Source organism: Centroberyx gerrardi, chromosome 7 (assembly GCF_048128805.1).
Source record: "Centroberyx gerrardi isolate f3 chromosome 7, fCenGer3.hap1.cur.20231027, whole genome shotgun sequence".
NCBI lineage: Eukaryota > Metazoa > Chordata > Actinopteri > Beryciformes > Berycidae > Centroberyx > Centroberyx gerrardi.
In genome coordinates, this window is record NC_136003.1 from 8273819 (window position 1) to 8299956 (window position 26138).

A 26138-nucleotide genomic window follows, 5' to 3' on the forward strand; every position below is an offset into this window, starting at 1 on the left:
CACACATACAGTACACACAGGAACACAAAGATAAAGAACACATACACAGGAACATGTGCACACATTTGTCCATGTACACACACACACACACACACACACACACATAGAGATGAAATGGTCATATCCTACCTTCTCCCACTCTCTGTCCTTGTTGAGAACGATGACCACCAGCTTGGGGTTTTCCTGGTAGCCGTCCTCAGTGAACGACAAGTCTCTACCGTCCCACGTCACGTTCATCATGTACCTGAGAGAGAAAGGAGGAGAGGAAGAGGAGGAGGAAGAGGAGGAAGAATGGAAGGTATGGGGGGTGACAGTCAATGAGAAAGGGAAAAGATTTGGGGGGCAGAGGAGGACAGAGGGGTGGGAGGAAGGAAAAGAGATAGGGAGAGAGGAAAAAGAATAAAGAGAGACAAAGGGAAAGGGAAATTTAATTACATTAGCATGAGAAAAAAGTCAAGTTACACTCTACTGTACTAGTAGTACTATCTTACCACACCATATTCACACACATTCCGCATGTCCACTCTATTGTATTGCAAATTGTAAAGCCATATTTGATTCACACGGATTGGATTCTGATTAGATTCCAAAAAATGAAAAGCAAAAGGACAGAGAGTCAAAGCGTCCCGCCCTAGGATATAAAAATCTATTCAAATACTGCGAGTTCCTACTGAAACGCATGTGTGTGTGAGTGTGTCCGTGTGTGTGTCCATGTGTGTGGATGTGTGCACACACCAGGTTTAACTTGTAAGGGTCCAATGTTCCTTGCAAGCATAGTGCAATGACCAGAAAAAGACTTGTCAATTTGACTGGTCTCACAGCGGAACAGTCTATTTTAGGTTTATTTTAGGTTAGGAGTTCATGTGAGGGTTAGTGTGATATTACAGTGTGGTAAGCATGGTAGTACAGTGTGTGTTTGGTGTATGTGAGACAGAAAAAAATAAAAAATAAATAAATGATATGCAGTTTACTGACATGCATTCAAACCCACATAAACCCCAAAAATCAAAAATTATGTTGTTTACTCGGTAGAAAAGGCATATAATAGGGATTAGGTTGGCTATTCTCGCTTAGCCAGGCCATTCTCTACACTTTGTTTTCACTGTACCAGCGCAAAAATAGTGCAATAGCAACCAAATGAGCCCATGACACGATGAAGACACTTTTCCAAAAAAGTGTCAAGTGGGAAATGTTGTGGAACTAGCACAAAATTACTGCAAATTTTTCGTAAACTTGCTAGCGTTCTGCTGCTAGCTAGACGGCTAGCTTCATTGTCGTTGTTGTTGTTGTTATTGCGCGTTGCAGGGGGATTTTGAAAGAGGTAACACACATCCCCAGAGACTTATCCAAGAGGCCAACGCCCGGTAAGCTAGCTAGGTTGGCTACAACAAAAACAAACTGAAAGCAGGGTGTAAAGAGATGCAAGACAAAGCCACACACACTGGGATATATGGCTATGAATGTAAGAAAAGGAAATGAAAGGGAGAGATAGACAAGGAGACGAGAGAGAGTGAGAATGGAGAGCACCCAAAATGAGAGGAAACCCACACTAACACACACCAACGATTCACACACTCACACACAGTAATGAGTGACCCACATGGCAGGTCACATTAGCTAAGATGGAGGGCAGTGGGGAGATATTCTTAGGACCACACGGCCTCCACATTAATCATCACTACCCTGCCCCACTCTGTCTCCCTCACTCCTTCTGTCAGTCGTCGTGTAAAACAAGGGAGAGACAGCTCTTCCTCTCTTCCTCTTCTACTTTTCTTCTATTTCTCTCCAAAACAATCTCTCTTTCTGCCTGTATGTCTGTCTGTCTGGTTGTCTGTCTGCATGTCACTGCTGAACTTTAATGCTACAGTACATATTCACATAGTTAAAGCTGCACTAGGCAATTTTTCACACTGGTGCCCCCAAGTGGCTTCTTTTTAGTGGCTGGTGGGGGAGAAGGTGAGTCCAGCACTGGCTTGCCATTGTTTAGGAGACAGTTTGATATTTCGCCCTTAAGTTTCGATTCATCTCTTCCCGGGGGCAGAGAAGATTTCCCGCCAGTGTCCGCACCTGACACCAAAATGATAATAAAAACAATTTGGACAACTTGGGGGAATCAATTAAGGGGGACATGACACTCATCTCTGTTGCATAACCAATCTAGTTCAATTTGAGTTAGGTTCATAAGACGAGTGTATTTTTTATCTAAATATCTTGCCTAGTGCAGCTTTAATGATAGCACATAATGTATATCAATGCATATTTTGCTGAGCAGTGAATGCCACTTGATTACTCAATTAGTTGAACTTGCATATTATTATTATGCTCATAACTATGTTGATGATAATGATGATGGTGATGATGATGATGATGATGATGATTATATGCATACACTTTTACACACATACGCACACAAACACACCAGCAGCCTAGACCACTGATGATACATAGTCACACAGATGGCAAAAGAGATAAGAATAGACAAGTAAAAAAGGCTGTTTATGTGTGTGTGTGTGTGTGTGTGTGTGTGTGCGTGTGTGTGTGTGTGTGTGGTGACATTTCACAGTACCAGCATGTCCCTGTCAAATTGCTGTTGGTGAAAATTAGTGAGAAATGTGCATGGACACGCACGCACACACACACGCACACACGCGCACAAACACTCAATACTCTGATGAAATCAGAGCGAGATAAGGGGATTGAGTGGGCTTTGTGATTAAAATAATCTGATTGGCCCACAAGCAACCAGGTGAGGAGTATTAAGCCATTTGATTGGAAGATAGATCGTCTCTGCAGGTGTCAACAACCTCCAAGAGGAGGGGCTTGGATCGATATCCCCTTAAAAGACACGCACACGCACACACACACACACAGACACACACTAGGATAAACACACACACAGACAGAACTTTTACACATGCACAAACTCACACATGCACACACACTCAAATATACCACACACACACACACACTCGCACACACACACGGGATGCAGCGCTGAACCCAATTATGGGAGACTACAGCAGAGAAAGAAGTGTTGGAATCAATACCAATGCCTAGGCTGCTCTTTTAGACAGCAGCCCATTCTGCGCTGTGCAACCATTTATCTGGAAAAGATGCACACACACACACACAAATACACACACACACACACACACACACACACACACACACATGAACACACACAGTGGAAGCCTTCACTCTTCCTTCCCTCCTATTTCCAGTAGATTTTGCTCTCCATTCTTGCTCACGGGCAAAGTAAATAGCATTTACAGCACCAATATGGAGCATCTGCAGTAACTATGATGTAACTATGTAGAAACATGTGCTGGATGTTGAAAGATAGAGGGGCGGGTGAGAGTATGTCAGTGGGATTACCGATTGGGCAACACGTGTCACACATTTCCTGTTGAAATAGGTCTCCCAAAGGCTCAACTGTAGATTCTGGTCTCCTAGAAGCATCTATCTCTGTATCTCCTCTCAGCAGTGATCAGGTCTACACTACACCACTGCTCTTACACTTCAACTTGCATTCACCTTAATCCCATATCATCTTACCCAATAATTTCCAACCAGCAGCCTGATGCCGAGTTGAAATCAGCCCCCTCAAGGAGCCAAATATTACCAACAGAGGTGTGACCGAGTCAACTTTGTTCAAGTCGCAAGTCAGTCTTAAGTCTTGAGGCACAAGTCTCAAGTCAAGTCCCAAGTCTAAATGCAGACCACCAAGTCAAGTCCAAGTCAAGTCCATGGCATTAATGTCAAGTCTCAAGTCTAAATGTAGAACACCAAGTCAAGTCAGAAAAAATCAAGAGTCCAGTATCAATTTAATATCTTAAAGAAAACTAAATATCTAGGACTTTTCAATGCAATATCACTTTAAATCTCTCTTCATCTTCTCTTCATCCATCAAGTCAATTCTCAAGCAATTACAATTGTGACTCAAGTCTGACTCGAGTCCAAGTCATGTGACTCAAGTCCCCACCTCTGATGACCAACAATCATAACTAAATGGGCAGTTGACCCTGCTGGCTTATATACCACCTACACTACACTTAGACTACACTGACATTGAATCCGTCCCTAGTGAGTGCTAGAATAACTAGATATGATGCTGCAGAGCTTTGACAGTGCTCCAAAATCAGGACCTGAACAAGATGAGAGCAATGGAAATATGGCAGCTGATACAATGTGGCAATATCAAATACACCACTCACGGTCTATATTTGAATTTATATTATTTATTTATTTAAAAAAAGTTACATTTATTGCTGCCGACTGTCCGACAAGACAGGTTTCTGTGAGGTAACTGTACGCTTCAGCCCACTTATCCATGTGTCGACTCAATCTGTGCGTTCTCATAAGCGAATGTGGAACTCAAACAGTCTCGAACACCAGGTGTTAGGAGGCTGAGCGGTCCACTAGACCCTCTATTAGCTCCTCATACTGAGTAAAGTTACATTTGGTGGACACTTCAAGTGCAAAAGGCAACTTCGCACATTGGCAAATTGCAGCGGGCGGTAACTGTCTGAAGTGCGAAGACTTCAAATCCCAGAAGTCCTGTAAGGCGACATCAGTAAAATCAATGCATTCTTCTGGGGATGGAGGTGGTGAAGAGCTTCTGCCATCGTTGGTGAGTTCAGGTTTCTCTCGATGGAGTGCTCACTCGCTTGCTGATGCTTAGGAGACACTTTGCTCTTAAATTTCGATTGTGTGTGGAGAAGAGTTCCTGCCAGTGACCAAAACCCGACACCAGGATTTCATTTGGGCAAATAGGGCGAATCTGTGGCGTCTCAATTGGGGGGAAGAGATAGAGTGCTCTTCTCTATTGCAGCCCCACTTTGTGATTTAGGCGGGTACGTTTATACATAAAAATCCTGCCTAGTGCAGCTTAAAAGTCTTAGATTTATATCTTCTCTGAGATTCATACAATTAAATTCAATTGAACCCCAGACTTCCTTTTTCCAAACAGGTAAAATGAAAAAATAGGCACCAATGTGAAGATAGTCTATTCCCTTAATGTCATTATATTCATTATGATTGCCGTGTACTGTTTAAGTACATATGGCTGTTTGTGCTTGTGTGTGTGTGTGTGTGGGTGTGTGTGTATTTGTGCCCCCTTTGTTGTCCCATCCCTATGAAAACCAAATGTCCTCACAAGGTTAGTTGAGGAAAAAAAGTGAGGACACTGTGTCAGTGTATGTTTTGGAAAGGGGCCATTTTAGGGGTTAGGGTTATAGTTAAGTTTAAGTATAGCAATTAAGTATAACAATGACTTAGTATAATAGGCAATAAATAATAAAGATAATACATAAATAATACTGATAAATGATAAATGTAAATCAGTAATAAAGGTAACATCCTTAAAGTATAGTAACACAAATATGTGTGTGCTGGCACTTTTTTGTGTGTGTGCGGACAGGATGCAGACAGGACGGCAGATTGCGTGTGTGTGTGTGTGTGTAGGTGTGTGTGTAGGTGTGTGTGTGTGTGTGTGTGTTTGGGCCGACGCCCATCGAACAGGTGGAGCTGATAGGGCGTTGCTAGGATACGGACACAGACTGGAGTGTACGCTGGCAGATGACCCCAAACAACCCTGAACGCACGTCCCTTTATGCGCATGCACGCACACACACACAGACACACACACAGACACACACACACACACACACCCAGACGATTACTTTCCCCCACCTCGACAATTCTCCATGTAATGTTTCCTCTCCCCTGTAGCACTGAGCTCATAGTAAAGCGATCCAATTTCTCCCGCTTTCTAGCCTCCATTATATCAGTAATCTCTCTATTCATTAGGGAGGAGGAGGAGAGGGAGCAGAGGAGGCGAGGAGGAGGAGGAGAGGGAGCAACGGGGGAGAAAAGAAAAAAACGAAAGCGAGAGAGACAGAATAAAGATGAGATAAAAAGAGAGATTGGACAGCGCAGAGAGACGGATGGAAGAGAGAGAAGGGAAAGTGCGGAGAGAGAGAAAGAAGAGGACTCCGCCTCGGCAGAGTTAGGATAAAAATATCTAAGGTGTTTTTTTGGGTTTTTTTTTCTCCACTCCTCTTCTTTTGAAGGGGGGTGGAGGGGAGGGCATTGCACCAGAGTTAACCAGCGCTACACATAACACTGCAGCAGGGAAATACGAACACACACACACACACTCACACACTCACACACACTGCATTACAGCAGCAAGTGCCATATCAACACAACATACTTTCTCTCTCCCTGTGTTTTTTTTTTTCCTGTTTCTCTGCAGCACAACAGATGCATCACGCAGCACGCAATGAGGAAAAACATAAATGAACAATGTTAGGTGTTAATACCAGAGACGTTATCACAACCACTGATATCATATCCAGATATATTATGTTACAGTCTCTCCTGATTTATCATTTTCCATTTTCTTTTATTTTAAAGGATTTCAGTTTTAGACACATAACTCCCATTCACATTACTGGCAGAATCCAGTTTCCTTTAGGAGAATATGTTTGGTTATGCATAAAAAGGTCTATATCTAAGATCATTTTAAAGGTGCTATGTGTGGCATTTGTAAACATCAATATATCATTGTAAAATTAATGATGATATTGGTACAATTACCTTAAACAAGTAAGACCATGGTCAAGGCAATTTTTAGTCTCTATCTCGCGCAAGCGGTATTGTTAGCTCTAGTGTTCCTCAAACTTACTGTAAGACCACATTTCCCATAAACCCCATTGGTTCCTGTCGCTTTACTGAAGAGGATAAACACGTTGGAAGTGATTTTTCCATCTTCCTTTCGCTCCTTCCACCATCTGCCATTGTGAGAAACTGAAAGCTTTAGCTCAGTTTGCTCTGGAAGAACAGCGCCCTCTTCCTGTTTTGTGCCGTAAAGCAATCCAGCATTTCCCACAAAAATCCAACCGGGTGGCACACAATACAAACTGCAGTGTAGAGGACATTAGAGGCTGCCAGTCTTCTCCACAACGGCCTCATTTGTTTATGGTAATTATACCACTGTCTTAAAATTAATGTGGTACTGATTTATTGATGCTAAATGCGGCACGTCGCACCTTTAAGTGATTTAATCACTGCCGTCGCTCTTTAGCTATTCACAGTGTTCATGTTTGCAACTCGCCCGCTTATGCATGCATGACGGCGTGCGCACGAAGAGATACACAAGAACACATGCACACACACAAACACACACACACAGGTGCATGCAAACAAGCTCACGCAGAGAATCGTTAATGCAAGACTTCGGGGGAAGCGAAGGCGGGGCGGCGGAGTTAGAGGGAGCGTCCCGTAACCGGATGGTCTCAGGTTCAATCCCCACAGCAGGCTAACATCAGTGTCTCATCATCAAAGTGTCTGCATTATTTCTGTCAGGGTTCCACTAGAGGGACAAGCTGAGGTCTCCACAAAGGTGCTAAGATGCACTTTGTAATACTGTGTGTGTGTGTGTGTGTGTGTGTGTGTGTGTCTTGAGGATAGAGCCATTTATCCTTCGTCAAGACAAGGACCAGTCAAAGCAGTGATGTATACCGTCAGAGCATCAGTGATCTATGGTGCGCGTGCATGCACGTACACGCACACACACACACACACACACACACACACAAAAAAGCTTTGTGTATATTTGTGCTATCAGTGCTGATTTAAGTCTTTTAAGAGGACCCAAGGGTGGGATAGTCATCGGAAAACACACACACACACACACATACACGCACACACGCGCGCACACACACACACACACACACGCACACACACACAGCCTCAGGTGGCATGTGTTAAGTGCTGAATGACTGATGACTGTAAGGTGAACTAGATGCAAGCCTTGCAGTGTCTCTGCCCCTCCTGTTCTCCCTACTGTGTGCGTGTGCTTGCGTGTGTGTGTGTGTGTGTGTGTGCCAAATTTCTGTGTCAGCTTGGCCTGTACAACACTAATACGAAGAATCACATTTTGTCTTCTCCAAGCTTGCAATCCCAACATGAATTGCAACACACGTCTACACGGTTACTTCAACACGTTCTTCTTCTGCTGAACAAAATGGGATTGATGTGGGGGATTGGCTTGGGATCCTAATTTTGGATATCATAAAGGGTTTCTCCAATATGCAATTCGATTCGTGGGCCAAGGAATTATGCACTACAGCAGAGCACCTGTCCTCCCCTCTGATGAAAAATTAATACACTCCTTGTGTGCTGGGGATTGCGGTAGGTAATATTGTGACTGAATTTGTATTTCCTCCTGATTAATTGTGCAGCGCTGATGTGTGTGTTTGAGAGAGAGAGAGAGAGAGAGAGAGAGAGAGAGAGAGAGAGAGAGAAGCTCTGTTTGGAACCGTTCAGAAATAGTGCACTATATAGTTTGTCTGCCATTTTGTCCGAATTCTCAACGGTTAATTTGATTCACTATATAGTTCACTATAAAATACCCATAATGCACTGCAAACTGTAGCGAACATACGATGTACCCTACAATTTCTCCTGTATACCACAATGCAATACGACCGTGTCTTACCGAAGAAGAAGAGTCAAGATGGCAGAAGACGGCAAGTTCGTTTACAAATGTAAGTAGCCGTCTCTTATGTATACATAAACCGATACAGGAGGTAAAGCTTATGCTAGTCGCTAGCTTGTGAGCTAGCTAACGTTAGCTTACGAGCTCATTGTTTGCCAAACCAAAACAGCTTGCTAGTATTAGGAGACAGCACCTTAGTTGACATAAACACACTTGCACATGATTAGAATTTTGACAACTTATTTGTAATGTAATGTTCAAAACTTCACAAAATCGACTACCTGAGTATATTTCAAAACGCGATCATGAGTGCTTGGTTTGTTTAGGAGATGCTGGGTGGGTCACATGAACATTCGCACATTTTTTTTGAAGCAATGATGTTTAATGTAGTGTCTGAAACTTTGCCCATATAGTTCACTATAGGACAAACACTCCATAGGGAATAGGGAGTGAACGAGTCAACCATTCCGAACGCAGCTACAGACAGACTCCTCCCCTTCTTTCCTTCCCCTCTCTCCCTTTCTCTCCTCACCTCTTACTCTCTCCTCCATCCTGTCTATTGTTAGCAGGACCCAGTATAAGATAAGGCAACAATGCGGGAGGCAACTATAGAGTCACATTAGGGCAGTGAACTAATAGTTTGTAGTTGTTTTAGCATAAATCAAAGTGGAGGTCAGTCAAGAATCATAAAGTACGCGCTTTTGCTTCACATTCATCTTACGATGCCGAGTCAACATTATGAATTAAGATGATAGATAAATACCTTCACTCACTGGCTGCGTGGTATCTCTCTACATCACTGTACCCCGTTCAAATGAAAACTTGTTTAATAGCAGTCATATATCTGCTGATTAAAAATGGATTCAGTCCCTCTCTCAGACAGATTGATGTCACCCTCAAGGTGGGCCACAGCAAACACTTAAGGTGATAAGAGAGACTAGGGGGGGATAATGATTTAGTGATTTTTTATGATGGTACGTGTCCCCCCCCCCCCCCCCCCCCCCCCCACACACACACACACACACATTATGTATTAGCAACATTAGCAACTGTATGGCAATCCAACTCCCTGTATAGGGTGTATTCATCCTTTCTCTTACTTTCTTTTTCTTTCTCTCTTTCTCTCTCTTTGCCTTTTATCTTCTCCCTGACACTCACACTCTTTTCACTGTTGTCGGCTGAAAACCTTGTATCTTTTTTTTTTTTTTTTTTTTAAGCAAATTTTAGTTCATGTAATTGATTCTGAAAAGGTTTAATAGACCTAAAGTAGAATATAGAATTTTCTCATTTTCCCATAAAAGAGCATGTAACCCTTCAACTTGTAAAAGTCTGAAAATCACCAAAACTGGAGATACAAGGTTTTCACCCGGCAGCAGCGCTTCAGCACAGGCTCTCTCACACACACACACAGCCACACACACACTAGTTTAATTCATGCACAAAGCATTCCATAGGAGAGTGTGTGCATGTCTATAACTCATGAATTTGAATAATCCCCATCTAGTCCCATATACTATTCTGTGTGCGATCACCTGTGTAAAGACATTTGTCACAAGTCACAGGAGGATTGCAAGCGGTAGTGAAGGTATGGCGATGGAATACTAAATACAAACACACTTATACACACATGCACTTGCACACACACAAGCGCTCACAGGTTGCGAGCCGTTATGCGGTATGGTAATGTAATATTTATGAGTCGTTGAGTGACAGGCACGTTGGGACACTGGGACATCATTGTTTGCATTGTGTAAAGGGGAATATGGCTAAGTCTTGGGGGAAATAACATAAATACATTCAAATAAGTATCTGGTATCTATTATTATACTTATTAGATAATTGCATCTTATCACATTGTATCACATCTGTCAGCATATGTCAGCAGATTGTGTGTGTGTGTGTGTGTGTGTGTGTGTGTGTGTAACTAGACTCTCTTTGTCATGAATCTCTATGGATTCCTGTGTGTTTTCTACACATATAAAGTAATTCTTTCTCTCCTTGTGTAATGTGTAAGTTAATGGCTGTACACAGCATAGGTGACGGCTACCCCCAGGACTCCACGAGTGTGTGTGTGTGTGTGTGTGTGTGTGCGCGCGCGTGTGTGTGTAGTAGCTCCTAACTGAGTTTTCACTGTCGTATTTCAGGGCTAGAAACTGAAATTACCTGTCAGAACAAACTACAACCACCACGCCTTTTACTCACACACACACACACACACACACGCGCGTGCGTGAGCGGCACACACACGCTTTGATAAATAAGTGCTAAAGTCAGTTAAGGCTCGCTGTTCACCACAGTAAGGTGAGTAGTACACTGTAAATCTGTCATGGCAGAACATTCTCTTATGGGAGGATATTTCTCTTGTTTCTGTCACACACACACACACGCACACACACACACACACACACCACATTTCACTGAGAGCCGAATTTGTCACTCGGCCTGATTGCTGCACTGGCCAGCGCTCTTAGTTGGTCATTCATCTCCTCTCTTTTTATTTAATTTTATTTTTCTATTCCTGTGGAAAACACATTCATCTTGGACGTGTCGCAGTATATTTACTGTCACAGCCGTCTCGAGCCGAGTGAGTGAGCGAAAAGTTAAAGAGCGGCCGCACTGCAAGCCGCCGGAGAAGCTCTTTCTCTATGATTTCAGCCTCTCTTGTCGTGCTTTTCATCGGAATGAAGTTTGCCCTGCTGTTGCATGCTTTTGCTTTGCTGAAGGGGAAGAAGCGGCCTCCGTCGAAATTGTTCTGACAAATCGCGGGCGAGTCTGAGAGGCGTTCAATAGCGCTGCACAATCCCAAACAAATGTTAACTTTGAACTGGATGTTTTGCTGGAAGCCTGTGAGATAATGCTGTTGATGGTGTCGTCTGTGTTTACAAGGCAGCGGACACACAGAAGAAAGAGAAAGAAAGAACTGCGGCATCTTTCAAGATAAAAGGCTCTAGTGCCACTGTAAATATGGCAATGTGTGACATGGATGCTCTACATTTGTGTGTGTGTGTGTGTACAGCGTCTTTAGAGTCTTCTCGCCTGTTTGTGCATGCAAGTGTGCCCATCTGGCTGTATGTGTGTGTCTATGCATCTATGCGTGTGTGTGTGTGTGTCTGTTTTTTGGCCGTGTCCTCTTATCTCCCCTGACAACCGTTGATGATCTAACAACCCAGACTGGCCCCTTGCCCCGACCTAGCCTTGACCAATCGTGTTTCCTCGTGTACTGGCCCTCAATCCCTATTGGCTGAGCGCTCTCACCCGCAACAGAGCCATCTGCGGCCGCTCATCACCTGGGTAACAGCCTCGGGCAGCAGAGCATGCTGGGAATGAAGTCAGCTGGCTCTGGGTATTTGGTATCGCTGTTTGGTGTATCTGTTTCCTAACAAAATGAGAGCTGTATGATCGTAGATATGGTGCTTGAAGGATTTATGAATCTGTTACATTTACTGAGGAGAGTTTTATCATTAATATATCATCACTTATCACCTAGGTAACCACCTTGGACAGCAGAGCATGCTGGGAAGGAGTTCATTTGACTGTGTTTGGTGTAAAAGGACGTTGGGAAACAAAATATCAGGTGCATTATGATACATAAGGTATATGATGGCTATTCTAAAAGGCTGTAAAATATACCACATGTAGGATTTGATTATTAATATATGAAATCAGACATATGATACAAGAAGAGAACGTTACCTTTAAACAAAGCGCCTCAATTTTTATATATAGAATAGTTTCCAAATTCTAATTCCAAAAATTAGAAAGTTCCTGGCAGATTCCTTGACTAATTAACTAATAAAATTTTTCATGCCAGTGAAATTTTCTAGATCCAGCTGCTGAGAGCCAACCACTATGAAACTATGATGTGGGTTTTTCACCTTGACTTCCTAAAGTAATATGGGAGAGGTTAACTGGGACTAAAATCTTTTTGCCTGTGCTAAACAAAGCCCAAAAACAGTGTTCTGTCTCACTCTGTGTATCTGTGTGTCTTGATGCAGCTCACTCTGTCTCACTTTCTGTCTGTTTCTGTGTCTCCCTATCTCTTTATCTGTTTCACTCTCTGACCCCCCCCCCCCCCACACACACACACACACACACACACACACACACACACACCTCATCACACACAAATCTCTCCATCCGGCTCTGAAGTGAATTGTACACAAACTTTTGACAAGTCGCAAAAAAATAAGTCGTGAATTAGGTGCATTTCCATCAGCTGGGTTGAAGCGAATAAATAGGCTTCCTGAATGTCAAAAAGATATATAGAAAAATGGGGAAAAAATACGTATTTTATTGGGTATTGTTATTGCTCTTTAATGTTATCTGTTTTGGCCATATTTCAAGCCTTCATCCGGAGACAAAAACAAAGAAATGCTCTTTCGCTAATGCGCCAGCGAATGACCAATTACATTCTGGGAGGCGGTTTGCACACAGACCATTAAAGACAGTTCTGAGACAGCATCAAACTTCCATTAGCTCCCAAGAGTAGCGGAATTTATTCTTCCCTCCTCGCTTTTTCTACTTCATGCACCTTGACTGTTGAGCAGACGACATTCCAGGACGTCCCGCCCACTTTTCAACTGCTGGGCAATGAGGGTGAACCATTTGTCTGGCCGCTCATGCCAAGCCCACATCATTATTTATTTGACGAATCCATCGGTATTTATTGCAGAATTTCTTTATTGACAGAAAAAAACAAAAAAATCTGTACAATATTGAGAACATTTTTCATCAAATTTTGCTCTTTCCATGTAAGTTTTTGAATTCAATACATTGTAATTCGCAAAAAAAAAAAAAAAATCTTGGATGGAAACCCAGGTTGTGTGTCTCTCCCCGCTCTGCCAGATGGATCGCCAGACAGAGCTGGCAAGACCTGCAACATCTCCCACCGGCCGCCGGGGAGCGAGTGAAGGCGAGATGAGAAGGAGAGCGGGACGGAGCGAACGAGCGATAGAGGAATAAACCGAGGAGAGGCACAGAAGGACTCATCAAGGAGCTCTCCCATTCTGGAGAGCACTCGTTTGTAGCGGCTTCCCGCTGCTCACCCAGTCTCCGTTTTTCTTCCCTAATTCACAAACTCCTTTCCCCCGTCTGCCGTTCAGTCGTCACCTCTCTCTCTCTCTCTCTCTCTCTTACTCCCACACTTCCTCTATTCTCTCGTCTCTCCCTCTCGATCACCTCTCTCTGTTCTTTCATCCATTAATTCTGCCTTTCTCGAATCTGGATCCCTTTCCCTATATAAGTCAGACTTGGTAAACTTGGTGGAAGTCTCTAATTACATGAGGAGAAGGGTGAAAACAAACACCCGTGCACTTGCTTCTCACACACACACACACACACACACACACATACATGTACATATAGCACCGCTGCTTTCTTAGATGTCATATAAAAACACAGCGCCTCATGAATATTCTATCTTTCTCTCGCACAAACTCACACACACACACACATCTTAAAAGACGCATTTGACTTACACACACATCTCAACTCTCAGCTCATCACACATCCTCCTTGACACACACACACACACACTTCCCACTTACTTGTGGAGGGCGCTGGGCGGCAGCTTGGTCGTCTTCTCCATCTGGCCGTAGCAGGACGTCTTGGCCTCGGGGATGTCGCCATACTCCTCCAGCATGGCCGCCGCCGCCGACGTGATGATGCCCAGGCCGTCGCGGACGCGCGCCTCCAGCGGGTAGTCCCAGTCGTCGTACGACACCGAGATCATGCCCGACGGGAACTCCTCGGGCGTGATCTCCGGGTTGCCCGTGGTGAGGGAGGGCACGATCCAGATGTAGCCGAAGCCGGTGAGGCCCAGCGAGCGCGCCTCCTCCAGGATGTACACCGCCTCGTCCTTGGAGCAGTAGAGCAGGACCACGGGCGACTGGACCTTCTTCAGCATGATCTGAGAGCGGCTGTCCTCCTCCACCGCGTCCAGGGTGATGATGTTCTGCAGGTCCCAGCCCACAAAACTGAAACGAGGAGAGCGGGGACAGGAGGGGAATGTTAATGCTTCAGTAATAGACCATATCCATTATAATTAATATCATTGTTAAGTTAAGTTTAATGTTAATAGGTCTCAGGTAGTGCCTGTGGTCAGGGGAAACACTGCATTAACACTAAATGGTAGGGATGGGACGATATGCTTATATCACAATATGATACGTGGTACAGGGTTCACGATTCGATACATCCACGATATGATGTAATAAACAAAAGTTCAATGACAACAAAGTAGAGAAGAATTATGTTTATTTCTGAGCCACAAATCTTTCTAGCAATGGTTTTGGCTTGTTAGAATGTAAACAACAATTTAAAAATGTCATTACAAAACGCAAATAATATAATTTAGATGGAGAGCTTGTGAAATTGTGATGGTCAAGCGTCTCAATTGTGATTACTACAGCACAAAATGGAGCTAATATCGCGATTCATTTTTCTGCCCCACGATACCCATTGTCTCATTTTTGGATTGCGATATATTGAATCTTGATATATCGTCCCATCCCTACTAAAATGAATGCAAATTTCGAAGCTCGTCCTGTATGGTGATGCTCAGCAGGTTCTGGCCCACAAAAGTAAAACAGGGACAAGGAGGATAATTTTAATGTTAATAGGCTAAAACCAGTGGACTAATTAGTAACACCAATATCAAGAAATAGTGCTGTTATCAACATGTGACCCTAGAGTTAAAAGGATCTATCTGCGCTTTCGGACCAAAAATTGAGCTCATTCATATCCTATACCTCTACGATCATGTAACGGAAGCTAGATGTTTATATAAGCAAGCTTTGCTCTATGAAATGTTAACAATTTCATGCTCAAAACTACTGTGAGCATGGATCCGTATAATTCCGATACAAATTTTTAATCTAGTCCTGTGTGAGGAAGTTCTGTCGATCCCAGCTCGCTAAAGTGAAGAGACTGAAGAGCAAATGGGAGAGAAAAGAGTAGCTGATTAACCGCTGTAAAAAAAAAGATAATGCATTTCCAGAGTGTCTTTAGCATCCTACGGGAGCGGCTGCCCTCTTCCACCATGTCCAGAGTGATAATATACAGCAGGTCCCAGTACACAAAGCTAAAGAGCAAGGGAAATGGAAGGAACAGCGGTTAAATTAGTAATTAAAGAATATAATATGATACAAATCGGTAGCACACACACACACACACACACACACACACACATATGCACACACACACACACACACACACACACAGGGGGGAGAGTGAGGGTTAGAGAGTGTGACAGACAGTGGGGAAAAGAGAGAGGAGCCGTTGTTGTTCACCAAGAATCTGACAATATACTTGTAGTGTAACATGAGAGTGATTTGGGACTCGCTGTCCTCTTCTTCCCTGTCCGACCTGATGATGCTCTACAAGTCCCAGATGGTAAAACTTGAGACACAAGATACAGAGAGAGAGAGAGAGAGAGAGAGAGAAGCAGGGAACCATGATGGGAGAATGTAACACCCCAAATCAGGGTTAGTTCAGGAAGTACATTCCCCATTCATTTTCTCCATAGACTTTTCAAGAACACCCCCAATGCAAAGAGTTTTAAGCTTGGAACCAAACCAACTAGTTACCACTTGAATCATGATCTTATAACAATCGATTCAGAAAAAAAAATATATACGAAAAGCAAAAGAAAGTAGGTTTTCATGGTCAAGTCGAATGTAGGCGCTGCAAAAAACTGCTTTCTTTGCTGTCTTTGTCTGCTGTCTGAGTGGAACGCTCAGATTTTCTGCTGTGAATAATGGAAGTTGACTGGTATTAGAACCGTCTGCCAAAGAATCAGTCATTGAAAAAGTGATATGGGAAATTGACAATAGGTAACTGCGGGTAATGGATGTTATGATTTCTTGTTTGACAAATGATAGGCCATTATTGTCCCCCATGATGAGAGGCATATGGATCGCTCCATGTATCCGTCCCTCTGTCTGTCTGTTCGGCGGTCCGTCACGTACAATATCTCAGATGCGAGTTATCGGATTTTGATGAAACTTCGGGGAATGATGCGTATCAGTGCTCTGCTTTGTTTACTTGTTACCGATTGGCCCAGGGGTCCTGCATTATTTGTGAGGGACGCCATGTTTCACTTGTTCTTAGATTTAAGTCAGCATCGCGTTTGAAGGGTAAGAGTCATAAGATGGTAACTGGCCAACAACAAAAATTACTTTTTTTGTACCACTTCATAATAACAAAGGTAAAACTTCTAGGAGTTTTCTGTTATGATTGATTGACAGATTGATTTTATTTGTCTGGCTCAAAAACAGATTATCCTATAAACTCTCATGTAAACAATTCCTCTGCCCACATATGTGAGTTGCATTATGGCTCATGACAGTCTTCTGTACTAGCAAACTGTATGCTTGTACTCTTGTTTCTTCCTCTTCACTAGTAACTTTCATTTACTGGGCCAGTAACTTTAATATGCCAAGTAACGTTAAGTGCTGCTGTAAAAGACAAGTAACTGTTATTTCAAAGATTGAAAAGAGGACTTGAATTGAAATAAACCTGCAATGGAAAACACACAAAATGACTTTCTTGCTATAAAATCCAAATGGTTATAGCTATTTTTTCATAAAGACAGAGGTTAACTTGGCCTGACAAAGATATTTTATTTTGCGTTAAACCCTAGAAATGAGCTTCAATTCCTAGATCACCATTAAGCAACAGTAAGCAATGCACAGTGCCACAGTGCTCTAACAATATTCCTGTGACTATACAATGATCATGTATGATAGAGAAGTGATAAATACATCATCCACCACTACATACACTCTTTTAGTCCCAGCTCACAAAGACAGGAAAAAAGGGGGAGGGGAAATTGTTACTCGCTGCCAAGTGAATTGAGTAACCTGCTCACTTACGCTCCGCTCTCCAAAGTATTTTGACAGTGACCCATTTTTTTGATATTTTGGCTCTGTAATCTTATTACTTAGTGTGCGAAATGGGGCAGTTAATATGAGGTTAAACTGCACACTGTCAGCTTTAATTTGAGGTTATTTCCAGCCATTTCAGCCCTTTTTCTACACGGTCCCCCAGTTCAGGATGCCAAAAGTATTTGGGCAGATTAAGATTATTTTCAATAAAGTAGTCATTTTTTTCCGCATGCAGTCAAAAAGTCTTAATGTCCCATGACGTCCCATCCGAAGCTATGAGAGCGCAACGTAAAAACATGAATAATTTAAAAAAGTGTGACTGTCCGGACTTTTTGGAAGCTCACAGTGTTTTTGGGGATGTTGAAGAATTCAGATATTTGTGCTGTATCAGTACCTTAGAGTTGTGTTTTTTATCCATAAATCTGAAAAGAAACTCCTGCCTGTTGTCTCTCTACTTGTAATTAAAACAATTTATCCATTTTAACCAAAGACTGACAGATTCAGCAGTGGCAAAAAGTTTCTGAACCCGTGTTTGCCAGTTGGGCTTGACATAAACAAAGAGTAACTGCAAATGAAAACTTCAGCCGGGTTTCAATATATCATTAACCCTGGCCAGAATCTCGACATTGCTGAACATGTATCATTAACTTGACATTTTTTTCTGTAAATTATGGCCTGCTGCTCTCTTGAGTGTGTTTTTTCTGTCTGGAGAGCTATAGCATCGCTCAACATGAATAAGAGGGCGGATAACAGCCAAACCGAAGGCGGAGTAAACCTACCCATCATCTAATTTAATTTAAAAGTATGCTGATGAAATCTTTTTAGCCGAGTGACTTTGAAGTATCAGTGGAAAAGATGAAAAATACAAGGCTAAAACTCAGTATGGAGTAGCTCTTTAAAGAAAGTAAACTTAGCTATTCTCTGGGGAAATATGAGGTGATAATGGAGGAGATTGTGTGAAATGGGAGAATGTGAGCCTGAGAACAGCCCAAACTAAGTGCGTAGAAGCATGCCTACCTGATAACTACGGTATTTCTCAGTATGAACTGCTGGCATCCAGGGAACGAAGAGGTGACAATGGAGAAAATGAACCATCTTTTTTGGCTTGAAGCTGCAGATTGGCAATATTTTGTGCCAATATTCAGTATCTTTAAGTTTGACCATTTTCATGCCAAGTTATTAAATTATAAGTGACTAAAATGATAATGAATGAATACATTTTTTTTTACTACTACTACTACTACTACTATTACTACTACTACAACTGCTATTAGCTACTACTACTACTACTGCTACTGCTACTAAAACTACTACTGCTACTTCTAGGCTACTACTGCTACTACTACTACTACTACTACTACTACTACTACTACTACTACCATACTACTACTACTACTACTACTACTACTACTACTGCTACTACTACTACTACTACTACCATACTACTACTACTACTACTACTACTACTACTACTACTACTACTACTACCATACTACTACTACTACTACTACTGCTACTACTACTACTACTACTACTACCACTACTACTACTACTACTACTACTACTACTACTACTGCTACTGGCTACTACTGCTACTACTACTACTACTACCATACTACTACTACTGCTACTGGCTACTACTGCTACTACTACTACTACTACTACTACTACCATACTACTACTACTGCTACTGGCTACTACTGCTACTACTACTGCTACTTCTAGGCTACTACTGCTACTACTACTACTACTACTACTACTACCATACTACTACTACTACTACTGCTACTACTACTACTACTACTACTACTACTACTACTACTACCATACTACTACTACTACTACTGCTACTACCACTACTACTACTACTACTACTACTACTACCATACTACTGCTACTACTACTACTACTACTACTACTATACTACTACTACTACTACTACTATACTACTACTACTACTACTACTACTACTACTATACTACTACCATACTACTACTACTACTACTATACTACTACTACTACTACTACTACCATACTACTACTACTACTACTACTACTACTGCTACTACTACTACTACTACTATACTACTACTACTACTATACTACTACTACTACTACTATACTACTACTACTACTACTACTACCATACTACTACTACTACTACTATACTACTACTACTACTACTACTACCATACTACTACTACTACTACTATACTATTACTACTACTACTACTACCATACTACTACTACTACTACTACTACTACTACTACTACTATACTACTACTACTACTACTATACTACTACTACTACTACTACTACTACTACTATACTACTACCATACTACTACTACTACTACTATACTACTACTACTACTACTACTACCATACTACTACTACTACTACTACTACTACTGCTACTACTACTACTACTACTATACTACTACTACTACTATACTACTACTACTACTACTATACTACTACTACTACTACTACTACCATACTACTACTACTACTACTATACTACTACTACTACTACTACTACCATACTACTACTACTACTACTATACTATTACTACTACTACTACTACCATACTACTACTACTACTACTACTACTACTACTACTACTATACTACTACTACTACTACTATACTACTACTACTACTACTACTACTACCATACTACTACTACTACTACTGCTACTAGCTACTACTACTACTACTACTACTACTACTGCTACTGATACTACTGCTACTTCTACTACTAGGCTACTACTAAGCCTACTGCTACTGCTAACATAATCTGCAGCGGTTCTTACTGTGTTGATGAACTCCTGGTATCTGAGATTTTTTTTTTCTTTTTAAAGGAGTGTGGGCAGTCAACACACCTTTACAGTTTTATTTGTTTATTCAAACAGTTGGAAAGTAGCAAGGGAGACAGCCTATAGGGAGACAGCAGGGAAAGTTATGGCGGGAATTATGAGGTGACAATGGATCCGATAACAACAACAAAAAAAAAGGTTGGAGGATAACAGTTGATCCTACCTGTTGTCTACGGTAGTTTTTAGGATGTTGATGAACTCCTGGTATCCGGGGAACTTTGAGGTGACGATGGAGAAGATGTGCCAGTCGTACTCCTCCATGATGTTCAGCATCAGCAGAGCCTCCTGCTGGATGGAGGCGCCGAACTGGAAGAACGTCGACTTCACATCCTAAGGAAAGGGAGGGAGGAGGGGTTTAGTTGAAATTTAGTTGGAAACGTTGAAATTACGTCAAAACTGACAATAGTAAACTTCCCTTTAGAATATTAATATAAGTACCTACTCATACACAAGGACATGTGTGCATGCATGCGCTCTCTCTCACTCTCTCTCTGGCTCTCTCTCTCTCTCACACACACACACACACACACACACACACATACGCCCACACTCTCACATTTGTTTTTTCTCACTTTCTCTATTAGTCCAGCTGCTGCTCCAAACTCTTATTGGATCACAGAGACATCCATCAAACAAGGGAACACTCCAAATTTGGCACCATGTGTGTACACACTCTCTTTCTCTCTCTCTCTCTCTCTCTCTCTCTCTCTCTCTCTCTCTCTCACACACACACACACACACACACACACATACACAGATCGAGAGTAATAAGCTTCTCATACAGGAAATATATGGATGGGGGCCTCAGAACAATTCAATTAAGCCCAAATTGGATTGGTGCGGCACAGACGGGCTGCAGAACTATGTGGGCCTGGTTCTGGGGAACAGGGGTTACATTCACTCCGAATCACTCATATCCACTCCATTAAACCTGACTCAGAATCATTTGCCACTTAATTCGGCCAACTCGGACAGGGACTTGGACAGAATGGACCGGCGCTATTACAGGTGGACAAATTAACTCAATTCATTTATTTTGGGCAGTTTCATTAGAAATGATCCATTATGGTGTGGTCTTTAAAATGAGGTGAAACGGGGACGAGTGACGGTGAGGAAAAAACTCGTATCGTAGACGTGGAGGTGTGTGTGTGTGTGTGTGTGTGAGAGAGAGACTGACAGGTTGAAAAACAGGGCTAAGAAACACCGAACAAGAGGTCGGAGCAAGAGATATGAGACAAATGAAGAGCCCTGTGTCACTGTGTAAAATAACACCTGCTCTCTCAAACGCACCACACATACACACACATGCATACACACACACACACACACACACACACTACATGCACACACTGCACTGCCTGCAGCGTGTATCTAATTCATCCACAGTGTGACTAAAAAGTAGAAAAAAAGAGAGAGTCGGTGAGTCGGAGAGCGTGATGAAACGGCAACTGTAATGCTAGGAGCCAGTGTATGGTAAAGTGATTCAAGCACTCCACTGGGCTTCTGCACTGGCTGTTTGGGTAAGTAGCCTAAGTCAATAAATCACTGGCATATTTCTAAACACATCTTGAAGAAGCCTGTTATCAACAGAGACGCGTGGCATAAAATTATTAAAATCTCCTTTTTTTGTGTGTAAAATTCCTTGTTTGTGACAGGAACAGAAAACAGAAACTACATCATTTCAGTGATTTCCATTACACACATTTCACAAAATGACAACTCACTTTAGCAGCATATTATGAGTGACGGTCACTTGACAGCTCTAATAATGCAGTTCAAACACAATATATGGAAGATATGTCAAACATGTTTCTCTCTGTGCGCTTGTGACATGAATGACCCTAATCGCCATGACTTTTAACCCTTATTTATCCAGGGAAGGTTGACTGAACACACTGCCTACTGCACTCTTCCCCAAGGCAGATTCTAAACAGTATTTTAAAAGACAATTTGCTATTTCTTTGGATTTTTGTTCCCTTTCTTGCACTTGATTCCTTCCCGATGTAAGCCTCCATTGATTCTCACAATGTGCCTTAAGCAGGCACATTAACCTTAAGAAGTAACAGGAAAACAAGTGGCACTTCAGTGGTTGCCATCGTGTTTTCAGAAAAATAGCTTCAATTATGTGGAAATACATTCTCGGATGCACTGCTAGTCTACAGCAATGAGGAATGAGAAATGAGAAATGAGAAATAATGAGAATGAGAAATGAGAAATAATAAAAAATACCTGAGTAATGAGAAAGTTATCTATCAAATATGTCAGTAAGACCAAAACAGCTACCAATACACTATCTTAATGGAGAAAAAAATGAATTGCATAGTGTCCTTGAGTATTAACACCTACTGGCTCAATAAAAATGAGAGATATCAAAAGCAGTTGAATAGTCCTTTAAATGCAGGCCTTGATCAGAATGACCTAAAGTGACAGAGGGGGAAAAGCCAGTGTAAGGCTTTAACTCTCTCTCTCTCTCTCTCTCTCTCTCTCACACACACACACACACACACACACACACACACACACCACAACTTAATTCTGCTGTAAAGATGACTCATCGCTGTTGCTTTCTCTGATAAAAGCCATAAAACATCAGCACAATTTTGCCAACACTAATACAATTTTGCTAATACTACCAAAACCATTTTATGGTAAATGAGGTCATTTACCATAAAATGGTGTTGTCGCCAGTTTTGAATCATGTAAGGTGATTCCAAGGAAGGAAGGATTATGAAATGCCAAAGAATTATGAAAGAATATCACTTCTGCTCCTATGACTCCCATTCATTTTGCATTAGCAGCGGCTCAAATTTGGTAATGTTCATGTGGTGATGCAGTGACTGGGTGTTAGGCTACACAAAATGTAATAAATTCATAAACGAAATTGAACACAGTACCTACTGACACTTACTCCTACAAAATGAGTGATTGAAATAAATCAAAAGACAGGATCATCTATATTTTACACACACTGAATGCTGAATGATGCTTTCTTAAATGGATATATGATATTTTCCAATTACTCATCAAATTTGACTCTTCTGCTTCATTATACAGCTCTTTCCCTGTTCCACTTCTAAGACACAGTGTGGGCCTAACTTAACTGAGGTAAACAGCATGAGAGAAGAGAGCACGGATGGATGAAAAGACAAAAGTAGAAAGCCGGGAAGGAGCGCAGGCGGATCGTATTCATAACCATATCAATGTACTGTATGTAATTTCATCGCTACATGCATGACCTAGCATTTTGCTTTCCCGCTGTGTCAGCAGCGTCTGAATAATCTCGCTGTTCGCTTTGTGCATTATTTGTGTCGGCGCGTGTCTCTTTCTTCCTATAGCCAGACTCTTGAATGCTCTTTAATGGTGTATCTGTAATGTGAGTGTGTGTTTGCTTCACCCTATACTTAGACCCTTGAGTGCTCTTTAAAGGTTCTCTCTGTAGCTGCGTGTGTGTGTGTGTGTGTGTGTGTTCTAATGGGGTAGAAACCGAAGCAATGCTGGAGCATGGTGGGACAGGAGGGAGGTCAAGCTATAAGACGTGTCACTTCCTCTCTTCGTCACGATTGGTGACTGATACACACTTTGCTGCAATATACAGTGAACTGAGCAATCTATCCTGACCAATAGAAAGCCAAACAAAGCACTGAGGAGTAATGGATTACATGTAATAGAATATGATATCAGATAGTTATGTGTTTATGTGTGGAATCATGTGTTTTTAAGGATAGGGGTGTTGTTCATGTGGTAATCCTCAAGTTCCTAGTTCCCAGACATCACCTGTCAATCAAACAGTGTGGGCGGAGCTTGGATTTTCTGTTGCTGCAGTTTGAGTTTCTCTTTTCTTTGTCTGTTCAGCCATGGCGGCTATCACTGCTCATGCTAACTACCTAGTTCTTATTATTATTCTTGTTATTCCAAACAAACCGGAAAGGTAAAACACATCACTTCCCGTGCGGCAGAGGATTTTTTCCGGGAAAGGCCTACCAGACTCGGTGTTTAGAACAGCAAATGTAAATTTATTTATATGAAAATGTTTGTCTCTTTAACATCACCAAATGTTGTCTGATAATAGTTGCGATTATAATAGCAATGTTCAAATTACACTGTGAATTGGAGAGAACCGCTCTTTTAACTGCACACATGGATTCCGAAGGCAAAGTAATTGTATTTTACTAAATTTAACATGAGTAATGAATAATCTCTAAAGGATTCCATTTCGAAAGTAGCCTTGCCAATGCTTGCTTGTGTGTGTGTGTGTGTGTTTATCTCTGTGTCTGTATGTGCCTGTCTAAAAGGATTCCAGCTCTAGGCTCCCCAAGGCAGCAAGCCAAAATCTACGATGGAACAAAAAGGAAGTCCTCCTTTTTAACCAAAAATAATTGGTCTTTTCTCGTCTCCAACACGACTGGACATGTGCCTGTACTCATTTGCATAGCATAGAACCTCATCCTTTTTTTGATTTTCACTCGATCTTAACATAGTAAACCCGACGGAACCTAACTGGACCGAACAGATTTGGGTCAGGTGGGGCTGAATAATTCTCATTTTACATGGTTTCATGATGGGAAATGAGAAAACGGAAAAGTCGGGCTTCAGGTTTGTGGTACATGAGAAACTATTACACCTCAAGCTCGGTTGGATTTAAGACAGATTTTTTTTTTTTTTTAAGTTTCGGTAGGTTAAAGATAGGACCAATCAAGCCCTATTGAACACTTGACTTAAACACAGCCACTGACTCTTAAGGACAATAATCTGACAAATTGTATGTACCTACAAATAACTGAATACAAACCTCACTCCAAGCTCGCTCTCTCTCTCTCTCTCTCTTTCTCTCTCCCTCTCTCACTCTCTCTCTCTCTCTCTGTGTATGCGTTTCTCTGTCTTTCTCTGTTAATTCGCCACAGCCGACTGAGTATCTGGCAGCCGCTCTTCCTATCGGCAAAGATACGTACAGCACAGGCTTCTGTATTGTTGACATTATCTAAATTTACTGCAGTGCAAAGTGGACTGGGGGGAGGGGGAGAGAGAGAGACAGAGAGAGAGAGAGAGACAGAATAGAAACGAGAGTGTGGGTGAGATAGGCTGGAGAGCAAATAGTAAGAAATAGGACTGTAAGTGATTGTATGTGAATTTATATGCACATTACTCTGTTTATGTTTATGTGTGTGTGAGAGTGCATGTGTGTGTGTGTGTGTGTGATACATGTGTGTATGCATGTGTGCATGTGTGTTTAAGGATACCTGACAGTCCTTCACTAATTATCTGACTGAAAGATTGAGTCTCTCTCTCTCTCTCTCTCTCTCTCTCTCTCTCAACATGACTGAACACTGACCTCAAGGTAGGGCAGTGGAGTCATTATATATTGAACGTCTCCCTCTTTCTCTCTCTGTCATTTTATTATATTCTATCTTATTTTATTTGACCTCAAAATGTATGCTAAAGCATATATTTGTTCATTTTCTTAGTTTTGGCAATGTGAGTGAGAGAGAGAGAGAGATAATGGGAGGCAATAAAAGACAAATGAATGGGCATGGTAAGGATAGGAAAACAACAATAATGGAAAAACAACTGGAATGGAAAACATAATAAGAGAAATGAAAGAGAAGGATACAGAATTAGCAACAGAGAGAGTAAGAGAAAGCGAGTTGTCCAGAGAGAGAGAGAGAGAGAGAGAGAGAAAGATACTATAAAGACAAAGACAAAGAAGAGAGAAATTTGGAGGAAGAGCAGACAGAGGGACAGAGAGAGCGATAGAGAGAGAGAGAAAAGAAGAGCGATGGTGTTAAAGCAGTGGAGAAGAGATTGACGGAGTGACTAAGCAGCGTATGATTGTTTCTAATTGGGACGGCTCACAGTCCGTGACATCAGAAAACA

The 26138-nt window shown here is 41.9% G+C and overlaps 1 protein-coding gene across 1 annotated transcript in view; it reads right to left on the reverse strand.

Moving 5' to 3' along the window:
* grin2aa (glutamate receptor, ionotropic, N-methyl D-aspartate 2A, a) overlaps positions 1–26138 on the reverse strand; it is a 171931-nt gene that overhangs the window by 44335 nt on the left and 101458 nt on the right. Inside the window, exons 4-6 of the mRNA XM_078284416.1 lie at positions 20431–20597; positions 14050–14478; positions 130–244 (exon numbers count right to left, since the gene is read on the reverse strand). Of these exons, the coding sequence (XP_078140542.1) occupies positions 130–244; positions 14050–14478; positions 20431–20597 (711 nt within the window). The remainder of the gene's footprint in view (positions 1–129; positions 245–14049; positions 14479–20430; positions 20598–26138) is intronic.